The sequence below is a fragment of the Vespa velutina genome, chromosome 10 (genome assembly GCF_912470025.1).
Source record: "Vespa velutina chromosome 10, iVesVel2.1, whole genome shotgun sequence".
NCBI lineage: Eukaryota > Metazoa > Arthropoda > Insecta > Hymenoptera > Vespidae > Vespa > Vespa velutina.
In genome coordinates, this window is record NC_062197.1 from 5,663,545 (window position 1) to 5,673,782 (window position 10,238).

Sequence of the window (10,238 nt, forward strand, 5' to 3'; positions counted from 1 at the left end):
AGAGAGAAAGAGAGAGAGAGAGAGAGAGAGAGAAGAGAGAAGAGAGAGAGAGAGAGAATCAGAACCATGTTTGGAAATGTTTATTCTTCATTTTAATGAAGCATACATGGAAAATCATACGAGTTGCTACTCGTAACGATAGCTTTAATACAATTTCAAACTAGTTAATGGCATAACGCGAAAGTAAGGACGTTTCGTGATTATACGAAGAGCAATCGAAGAACAAAGTTTCTAAATGGGAAAGCATGATTTTCCTCCTCGCACATATATGTAATGAAAAGCCGATATTATTATTAAAGAAGTTTTGCTTGTTATTATGTAAAAAGAAAAAAAAAAAAAAAAAAAAAGAAAAATTATCATCGTCATTTAACAATCGAATAATTCATTGATTATAATTAACGATTATGAAAAGTTAATTGAATCGAATGTCAATAACATATCGTCGATATATTTATTTTCGGTATTGCATATGCGGTTGGATGCAAAGCCGATTGTCGCCAACTAATATCTCGCATTATACTATCAACGCAAGAATCGTTTGACCAATAACCATATTGACATTGGCCGGTATCTAAATGATAAAATGTACCGAATTCGTTTTTCTTGCCATCGACGAAATTACCCTCGTATCGATTTCCATTTCCTGTTAATGATTTAATAAAAAAAAAAAAAAAAAAAAAAAAAAAAAAAAAGAAAAAAAATATATATATATGTAGATGAAAAATCTATTATAGACGAAATGATTTCTTTAATTCGCCACCCATCGATACTGCAAACCTTTAATGAGCATCCCCTTGCCATGTGGAAAATCATTTTTCCAAAAGCCTTGATAATAATCGCCATTTTTGTACCAAATACGGCCATGACCATGACGTTTGTTACGTTGAAAGTCCCCTTCATAATAATCACCATTATCGTAAGTGAAATTACCATAACCTTCCTTTTTTCCTATCATCCAATCACCCGCATATACTTTACAAACGCTACCGTCCTTTGAAATTTTACTCAATACTCCATAACCATGCTTTCGATCACAAAACCAATGACCTTCGTACATCCAACCATTTCTGATTTATGATGAAATAACAAATCGATAAAACGATACAAAGGAATAAATAAATAAAGAGAGAAAGAATGGAAGAATGTGAATTTCAAAACGAATACCTGTCTACTTCTATACCCTTGCCGTGTTTCCTATCATCCTTCCATTCGCCTTTATAATGTGCCTTGAAAAGAACTTTCTTTTGTGGACTATATATGGAAAACCGTAATCCATTTCTTTTGGTTCTTTCCGATTGCTCTTTACTAGAAGAAATTTTTAAACATTTCAAAAAGGGCATTTTGTAGAATTAGTCGAAAAAAAAAAAAGAAAAAAAAAAAAGAACTACGATAATTCCACCGACTTAGTTTCAATTCACGTGATAAATCATATAACACTTGCATCAAAATATAAAATATTTTTTTTCTAAAACATCAACATTTATTTCCATCTACAAAAGTCACTTATTAATAATTTCGTCTTTATAAACAACTAACAGAACTATTTATTATTATATTTATGTTGGCTATCCTGCATGTTGGTAAAGTCGGTAAAGTCAAACGTCTGTTGATTCAATCCAAAATGGCGGATAAAAAGTAACGCTAGTGGGAATAAAATTAAACAAAGGTATTAAATTAAATCAAAATAAGTGTAATCTTTCTTTTTATTAATTCAGTTCGTAACGCATCGCGTGTATTGTTTCTAATTGTTTACGCAAGTCCTTCTTTTCGCATCGAGTTCCAAAAATTAAGATTATTGGCGCGCCATTGAATCTGTATTTGTAAACGTTATTAAGCAAGGACAAGATTAAATGTTTAAGTTAACAATATAAACACGATTAATGCAAATTCATAACAAATTGCAATTTATATAAAATCAAGACAATGACCGATGGTACTACCTCTATGAATTCCACGATCACTATTGTGGATACCGACGATGAAGTGATAGAATTGGAAGAGAGCCAAAACGATATTGTAATCGTTCACGATAATGGCGAAAGTAAGGATGACTTCGAGACAAGAGAGAGCGATCTCTCAACGTGCGACGTTATCGGCGATTATAAGTTTATTGAGAAAACGCCGAACGTCAACGAAAACTTTGAACCTTATCAACACGTAAAATCAACAAACAATTCCAAGCCTATGTTTAAGGTTATTTTTCAAAATGAAAATATAGCTCGGTGAGTTTCGATTCTTACTAAGAATGAACAACGCGTCGGTTTTGCATCAATATTCTTTTCTTTGCTTTTTCGAAAAAAAAAAAAAAAAAAAAAAAAAAAAAAAAAAAAAAAAAAAAAAAAAAAAAAAAAAAAAAAAAAAAAAAACTATATCAGCTTTATTCCGTATCTTTTCATTCGAGTCATAAATAATTTTGCTTCAATTTATAATTCATTTATCATTTTTTATCAATATATAATGAAAAATATATTGTCTAGGACAGATCTGACATTTTGTATTTTACTTTCCTAAAGCATTTTGATGAGAGATCGATTCAAAACAATCGATACAAACAATGTTAAAAGTTCAAATATGTTTGTTATATTACAGGCAATATGAAAAAGAAATAAGACAATTCTTACAGGATTTGGTTTTGAAAACGTCTCAACAAATAACAGACAGTAGTTTCTCTAATATAATTTTAGAAATTTGGAACAAAACAAAAAACTGTGATCAACAATTATTAGAAGCTAGTACAGAAGGTGAAGATAGTAAAGATACATCATCTCTCTTTACTATTGATACACAACCCACACTTAAAAGTAATGTGGATATCCCAAAATATAGAAAGGTATATTTTATAAAGTTTACAATAATGTATATATCCCACATCAGAAATATTTTTTATATGGTTCAAATTTAACAATATTTATTTGTAGAAATATAAAGGTGTAATTGATGAAGATAAAGAGGAAGAATTAGAGCCAGAGAAAAAAGATTCATGTGTTCGACAAATTTCATGTTTCAATTGTTCAGGAAATCATAATTTACGAGATTGTAAAATGCCTTGGAACATAGCTAATATAAATAAAAATCGGAAAGAGCTTAGTATGAGAAATAATAAGGGTATTAGGTATCACTTAGATGACGATCAAAGATTCGGGCACATGATTCCTGGACAAATTAGTAAAGATTTGCGTATTGCATTGGGCCTCAAAGATTATGAATTACCTATGCACATTTACAAGTACATGCATTATGAAAAATAATCTCAAATCGTTTCTTAGATTAATAACATTTCATTTATATGACAATTAATACATGTTTCACAGAATGAGGGTACTTGGTTATCCTCCTGGGTGGTTAGAAGAGGCACGTTTACAACATTCAGGATTATCTCTATTCAATTCAGATGGAATAGCAGAATTGGATCCTAATGATGAACCAGGTGAAATTGTTGCAGAAGAAGATAGAGATCGTTATGATATAAAAAAAATTTTTGACTATCCTGGATTTAATGTTCCACCTCCACCAGGTACTCATGATGTAAGCATTTTTATAATAATATTTCATAAACAAATTATTGTTAAATATTTTCAAAAAAAAATTCTAATTTTTATAAAAGAAACTTAATCTATTATGGACTCCTGAAAAGCAAAGTTTTCATAGTAAAAAAAATATGTTATTCCATCTGAGTGGGAAGAAAGCGGCAGAAGGATATAAAAGAAAAAAATTGAAATTAAACATGTCTTTGATGAACGATTCACCTACAGTATCTAGTGATATGGAAATAGAAGATTTAAGTGGTAATTTCTTATCATTTTCGCTGATAATATATATCTTTTTTCCTAAATAATAGAAAAAAAAATCTAGAAAATGTAACCTTATTTTGTTTATAGGAACGGAGGGTTTAGTAGAATCGGTACCTATTAATGGACATTTTATACCACCTTTACCGAAAGATGTACCTATTAAACCACCAGAACCTCCATCCTCATTATCAACATCGGAGCAATGTTTATTTGATTGTCAATCGCAAGATTCAGCTGTGAGTTCTACATTGTGTATTTGTTTGAAAAACTAATAAGAGCAAATATAATATTAAAGTTATATATTTTTCTAGGATGAAAGTGCATCTTCATTGTCTAGGACAAATTCACCATCATTATCAGATCTTGAAAGCATGAAAAAACGATTACTTGTAGAACTTGAAGATTCTAGCTCGCAATCTAATCTTGATGCACCAATGAAATGCAGCTCTTTAAATTCTAGTATGAAATCAGAAGTACTTTTATCTTCCAATGAACACACACCACAATTCAATCGTTTACAAAGTCCACACAGTATATTTAATACTAGTCAGGGAAGTATAAAATCAGTGGACTTTGGTACACCCATATTACAGAGTACTTCTACTTATAATAAGTTACCATCTTCAGAAAAATTCTCAAAGAACATATGTGATGTTATCAATTTTGAAAATTTACCAGACTCTACTGGTAAGTATGAACAAATCACAGGAGTTTTGCAAAAAGTACGAAGTACTTTGGCAAAATTGCATGAGGATTCGTGAAAATTATTTATCTGTTAGATATCTTTCAGAATTGAAATGCTAATTGAAATGCTAATTGAAATAATTCCTATACCGATATAATTTGTTACATACAAAGTTTGTATGTAAATATTGTAATATAAATGATTTCAAGCATAATAGCGCATAATAATGTATTATAAACTATAATATAATTATGAATGAGAATTTCTTATCTGAATTCTGTAAAGATTACAAAAACTACTGTTAAAAGAAAGAAAAGAACCTGTTCAAACGTAGAATAACTAATCGATAAGTGTCTTTATAATTTAAACATAGAAAGTTATATCATATGTTCCATATAATTTGAACACTAGTTAACATAAATGATATGGTTTGCAAAATTTTTCTCGTATTCAGAATTCTATGAAAAAAATTCTTCATTTAATATGTAATATATTCTGCATAATCTTAGATCTATATGAAAAATCTACATTTATTTTCCATGAAATTAATACTCCTCTTAAAAGTACAAAAATGTGATAATCCGAATATTTTAGTTTATATATGCGTTAAAATATTTTATCGGATTACGATAACAAAATTAGCTTATTAAATCGGTTTCTAATATAATTTCGATGATAACAGCATTTCAAAAATTATTCATCTTTTGCATTTTCTAAATTACTCATTTTTTTCTTGTAAAAATGAATCCCTATGCATTTTAAAAAATTGTAAATTTGTTCATGTAGGATGTCAGATGAAATAAATGCCAAACAATATAGCAAAAAGAAAAAGAAAAATTTTCTTGAAATTTTCGTATGAAACGTCAAATGAATGTGATAAACAATTTGATAAAAAATTATAATATAAGAAAAAAGTCATGTTTTATTAATCTTATTTTATAGATATAATAAGCATTCTCGTGATAAGTTTTTCAATATTTAAAATGTTCACAATTTAAAAATATTAGGATTAAATTGTGAACTAGCCAAATTTTCAAATTAATTGATTCGAGCTATTACTACATAGCATTAGTATTCTAATGAAAAAATTGTTTGATATTTTTATTATCGCAGTGTCGAAGATATACGTGTAAAAATTCGAAAAAATTTTTAAATTAAATAATTAAGAATAAAGAAAAATATTTTTGGTATTTTTATTAGATGTTATAAAAAAAAAAAGAGGTTGTAGAAAAAAAATCCTCGCGTAATTTAGTCTTTACTATAGTTTGGCTACTATTTCAGTCGACACTTGTTTCAAGGCTACCTACGTACTTATATGAAATATAATAATATAAAAAGAAAAACAAAAAAATAAACTTGTAAATATCTAGGTGCTCATTGAATCTTTTTTATATTTCTATAAAGATATTAAAACGTGAAATAAAGTTATTTTATTGTGCATTTTAATAATAGATAATTAAATATGAAAAGTGACTTTATGTTGATATCATCGACAATATAATAATATAATAAGCAATATTAATAAACTTATACATTCTATCTTCTCATATATGTAAATTTTTATTAAATTACGGAAGAAAAAAAGTATTTATTAAAATATGTTCAGTCATCGTACATTTTTACAACTATCATACAATTGGAATGGAAAGAATAATTTGCATAATAAATTTTTATGACAAAATAATTCCCTTATACTAATTATAAATACGCCATACCCATTGTTATACAATTGTGTTATAAAATATTAAACTTTGAGATGCCTTATTTTATCATAATTAGTGCTAATATTTTACATAATTACTATACACATTGTAATACACCATATGCGTCATAACATACACGTATAACATATGCGTCACTATAGAAGATAGTAAAATAATTAATTAGAATAAATTAGCGATTCGCTGTGAACGAGCTGTTAATAGGAAGAAATGGAAAGAATAGAATAGAATAGAATAGAATAGAATAGAATAGAATATAAAATATAGTTTTATTAAAACTGCGTTCCCATATAAAATATAATATTATATCGTTTGATAATTAATACTGAATATAAATTTTTATAACATTTGCATAATAAAAAAAAAGGGGGAGGGGGAGACAAAAACAAAAGAAAATGAGAAAAAAGATTTCAGATCATGAATCTTTTGATTCATAATTACTCTTCCAATATTGTTACTTTCCAGACTTGATTAATCCAACTATGAGAGTAGAACAAAATTTCTCTAGACATCTACTCTTTCTGTATTTTTTAATTTCCTGTAGGTGGTGGTGTTGGAGGATCATCGCTTGAACCCTATAAAAACATCTTTTCTATCTTATGTTTACAGAATCAGTTGAACTAATATTTAATTTTCATTATTGAATATAAGTAACAGTATTTGAACAACAAAATATAAACTAATAAAATAATTAGAAATAAAAATTTGATTCTAATCTATCGATAATTATTATGAAGAAAATTTTCGATATTGATTACATTAAATATTACGTTATTGACATAAACGCTATCACTTACGGATATATCGTTTCGATTTTTAGCAACATTGCTCCGCAATGATGCATGTCGAAGAGATCTTGGTCTGATAATATACATTAAAACAATAAATGCAAAGAATAAACATGTCATGAAAAAATTAGAAGATGGCTGTACAGGAGGCGGTCCTGGCACTAAAATAAAGAAAATGTTATGAATATAAAATAACTTGTAACGCGCAGGCGCAATATCGTAAGAAACAAAAAAAAAAAAAGGAAGACAGAAAGAAAAAGAAAAAGAAAAAGAATACCTACACCTTGAGAAGCTAAAACATTCATTGTCTGTACAGTAATTTTGTGTTAGTCGTAACTGAAACAATATATTTTTGATAATGACACAGAAAAAAAGAAAAATATTCTACTTTTCTTCATACTAATTTATAAAATTATAATATTCACCGAAATTTGTCACCGACGATATATGTATTGCAACGATGAAAGAAAAAAAAAAATAAATAAAAAATAAATAAAAAATAAAAGGAAAAGAAAACATTCGAAGGACATTGAACGATATTATGCAAAGATCAACTAATTTTTTACATAAATCATATAATGCAATGTAAACAAAAAAAAAAAAAAAAAAAAATTCTGCATTGAGTAATTCGAACGCTACACTTGAAATTATTTACATTACGATATGCGACAAAGATCCGACTGTGTCCATGAGATATATATACATTATACATAAACCGTATCATTTTATTAGTCATAATAATTCTCTTTGAAAGATAAATAATTGTAAACGTGTCAAATATTTTAAAATAATTTTCTTCAATAGATATCGTCAAATATTGATGAATTTTCATGACAATCAAAAAATACTTTTCTCTATCGATAACAAACATTTAAATAAAATCTTACAAATATTATCGAACGTTTCGATATAGAAATATTGGATTATTTATTATTCTTTCGTCATATTTAACGATAAGTAAATTCAACTTACGATAGAAAGTAGACGTTGCATGAGCAAGTCGTTAGGCCATATACATTTGCAAAGATCGGAATCGTCGCTCATTGTTAACAACGCAGGTATCTTCGCGATGTCTCGAATTTAATTGCTGAAATTAAAATAAAAACGAGATAGAAGGGCAATATAAATAAAACAAATAAATTACGAACAATCAAAGTATATGGGAAAAAATGAGAATTAATCCATTAAAAAAAAAAAAAAAAAAAAAAAAAAAATTAAATTAAATTAAATTAAATAAAAATTAAATAAAAATCACGCACACACCAAAAGAGAAGAAATCCAACGTTACACTTTTTTTATTTAACTTTCTTTTTTTTTTTTTATTTTTTTTTTATTTTTTTTTTATTTTTTTTTTTATATTTTTTTTTTTTTTTTTTTTTTTTTTTTTTTTATTTTATTATTTTATTATAATGTCGCAATACTCGAACGTATATATGTATTTATAGTGTACACGTATGTTATATGTCGCCTTACAGTTACCGTATGCACATTCTGAAAATTGAACACGTTCTATTACTGTTCTTATCAGTACGTGTGAAAAATAAACATATTCCACGAAAGCGGAAAAACTTTTATCGCTGAAAAGAATAGATATGTATGTATATAAACATATGATAATTTTGTAACGATAAATTTGCATTTTATCTAAAAATTGTAAAAACTATTTTAACTAGAACAATTTAAATGAATCATTCTATAAATATTTAAATGGACAAGAATATCAATATTTCTTTCTTTCTCGTTTCTTTCCTTATAATATAATATTTCTTGACTTAATGATTATAAACTCGCTCTTTCTTAACTTTTTCTACTTTGTTTAGTAAATAATACTAATCATAGAGTACATAAAAAGTTTTGTACTTTGCATCGAGCATGATATACATTTAAATGACAATAGATAAAAAAAACGACAGATTGAAAGTTTACCTGTAGGGGATTTCTTAGAACGAAGGATGAGGAAAAATACGTATAAAAAAAAAAAAAAAAAAAAAAAAAGAAATAATAACGAATAATAACAAAAGAAAAAGAAAAAGAAAAAGAAAAAATAGAAAGAAAGAAAAATACCTAATGCCCTCTTAATTGTAACCTTGGGAGATGCGTGCAATTTCTGTTTGAATTATATGTCCTTGTATACGTCCTATCTGAGAGATGCGGGATTCGTTTCTATGAACAGACAATAGAAATCATTCGTATAACGAAGTCTTCTCGTTAATTTTCATGTAACATCGACGGATATGATTATTACACATGTATATATATATAAATATATATATATATATATATATACACAGACACACACATATATGCCACATGAAATTGATATAACAGCAGAAAAATGCGTAGTACTTATGCGTAGTACTTATAAGCAAATATAAACAGATATATTAAACGCACCACACAATATTCGTTGATAGATATACGTTGATAATATGTATATATATTTTTTTGTTAAAAAGTACAGTAAGAAAAAAAAAAAGGGAGAAAAATCGAAGGAGAACGTTGGATCACGATCGTTACTTATAGTACTGTAAAGGAAAAAAAAAAAAAATTAGCGCAGAACGTAACCGCAATCGAGATACATGAGAGTGAAGTAGGTGAATTAGTGTGCGTGTGTATGTATGCATCAGAGAGAAAGAGTACTGCAGTAGGAGTGGGGATAAAGAGAAGGACAAAGAGGAAATAATCACTCATACACAGTATCATAAATTCTCCTACATAAAATTTATAAGATTACGAGTGTTGCAAGATCTTTTTTATATTGAGAATCATAATGTCCTATTTGTATAATTATGCATTTTACGTGTGATCTTATGCATTTTTATTTTATAAGAGTAACTATAAAATTGTGACATAAGGTAATAGTTAGGATTGTTTAAGTCAATTTCAATTAAATGTTCTGTTTAAAAAAGAATTCCGTTTTTGCTGTATTATTATATTATTAAGAAACAATTGACACGCGGCATACATTCTCTCTCTCTCTCTCTCTCTCTTTCTCTCTCTCTCTCTCTCCCTTTCTCAATATTTATCTATATAAAAAAAAAAAAAAAGGAAAAAGAAAACAATCTACTATTAAAATGAAGAATTTAATATACATCTAAATTTGATAATATTACACGAACCTGAGAACGTAGATCCTTTAATTGTCAAAAAATTCGGACGAGACACGATATTTACAAACAGCCGTCAGCCATTACATCTGTAGTGTCCTCCCTTCTATAGCACTAACATTATAAAAGTTTTTGGACAAGCAATG

General features: G+C 27.3%; 3 protein-coding genes across 9 annotated transcripts; 1 reads left to right on the top strand and 2 right to left on the bottom strand.

The window, feature by feature from the left end:
- Nucleotides 1-22: 22 nt before the first annotated feature.
- On the bottom strand, nt 23-2,249 carry LOC124952505 (MORN repeat-containing protein 3-like). Of its 2 annotated transcripts, none has more exons than XM_047502503.1 (4): nt 1,941-2,249; nt 1,165-1,641; nt 778-1,067; nt 23-643 (listed from the first exon to the last, which is right to left on the bottom strand). In XM_047502503.1, exons 2-4 carry the CDS (start codon nt 1,338-1,340, stop codon nt 429-431), a joined length of 681 nt encoding a protein of 226 aa, XP_047358459.1. In that variant the 5' UTR covers nt 1,341-1,641; nt 1,941-2,249; the 3' UTR covers nt 23-428. The 2 variants fall into 2 exon arrangements, with proteins under 2 accessions (XP_047358459.1, XP_047358460.1); XM_047502504.1 differs by having other exon boundaries at nt 1,165-1,812.
- LOC124952492 (zinc finger CCHC domain-containing protein 8 homolog) lies at nt 1,505-7,804 on the top strand. Of its 2 annotated transcripts, XM_047502465.1 has the most exons (8): nt 1,506-1,666; nt 1,921-2,222; nt 2,590-2,830; nt 2,919-3,226; nt 3,312-3,525; nt 3,605-3,785; nt 3,879-4,027; nt 4,103-7,804. In XM_047502465.1, exons 2-8 carry the CDS (start codon nt 1,924-1,926, stop codon nt 4,550-4,552), a joined length of 1,842 nt encoding a protein of 613 aa, XP_047358421.1. In that variant the 5' UTR covers nt 1,506-1,666; nt 1,921-1,923; the 3' UTR covers nt 4,553-7,804. The 2 variants fall into 2 exon arrangements, with proteins under 2 accessions (XP_047358420.1, XP_047358421.1); XM_047502464.1 differs by having other exon boundaries at nt 1,505-2,222.
- On the bottom strand, nt 6,045-10,212 carry LOC124952507 (small integral membrane protein 14). 5 transcript variants are annotated; one of them, XM_047502506.1, is made up of 6 exons: nt 10,105-10,212; nt 9,050-9,148; nt 7,958-8,072; nt 7,267-7,321; nt 6,995-7,146; nt 6,045-6,772 (listed from the first exon to the last, which is right to left on the bottom strand). In XM_047502506.1, exons 3-6 carry the CDS (start codon nt 8,027-8,029, stop codon nt 6,728-6,730), a joined length of 324 nt encoding a protein of 107 aa, XP_047358462.1. In that variant the 5' UTR covers nt 8,030-8,072; nt 9,050-9,148; nt 10,105-10,212; the 3' UTR covers nt 6,045-6,727. The 5 variants fall into 5 exon arrangements, with proteins under 5 accessions (XP_047358462.1, XP_047358463.1, XP_047358464.1 ...); XM_047502507.1 differs by lacking the exon at nt 10,105-10,212 and adding an exon at nt 9,380-9,574; XM_047502508.1 differs by lacking the exon at nt 9,050-9,148 and having other exon boundaries at nt 10,105-10,187.
- Nucleotides 10,213-10,238: the final 26 nt, after the last annotated feature.

What these genes read in the sequence shown, in the direction of transcription:
- LOC124952505 (XM_047502503.1), bottom strand. Translation starts at nt 1,340, where the DNA reads ATGCCCTTTTTGAAATGTTTAAAAATTTCTTCTAGTAAAGAGCAATCG. An exon ending in AAGGGTATAGAAGTAGACAG is followed by an intron (nt 1,068 to 1,164) that starts GTATTCGTTTTG and finishes ATCATAAATCAG; the next exon opens with AAATGGTTGGATGTACGAAG. An exon ending in CAAGGGGATGCTCATTAAAG is followed by an intron (nt 644 to 777) that starts GTTTGCAGTATC and finishes AATCATTAACAG; the next exon opens with GAAATGGAAATCGATACGAG.
- LOC124952492 (XM_047502464.1), top strand. Translation starts at nt 1,924, where the DNA reads ATGACCGATGGTACTACCTCTATGAATTCCACGATCACTATTGTGGAT. An exon ending in TTACCTATGCACATTTACAA is followed by an intron (nt 3,227 to 3,311) that starts GTACATGCATTA and finishes CATGTTTCACAG; the next exon opens with AATGAGGGTACTTGGTTATC. An exon ending in GTCAATCGCAAGATTCAGCT is followed by an intron (nt 4,028 to 4,102) that starts GTGAGTTCTACA and finishes ATATTTTTCTAG; the next exon opens with GATGAAAGTGCATCTTCATT.
- LOC124952507 (XM_047502506.1), bottom strand. Translation starts at nt 8,029, where the DNA reads ATGAGCGACGATTCCGATCTTTGCAAATGTATATGGCCTAACGACTTG. An exon ending in ATGTTTTAGCTTCTCAAGGT is followed by an intron (nt 7,147 to 7,266) that starts GTAGGTATTCTT and finishes TCTTTATTTTAG; the next exon opens with TGCCAGGACCGCCTCCTGTA. An exon ending in AAAATCGAAACGATATATCC is followed by an intron (nt 6,773 to 6,994) that starts GTAAGTGATAGC and finishes ATGTTTTTATAG; the next exon opens with GGTTCAAGCGATGATCCTCC.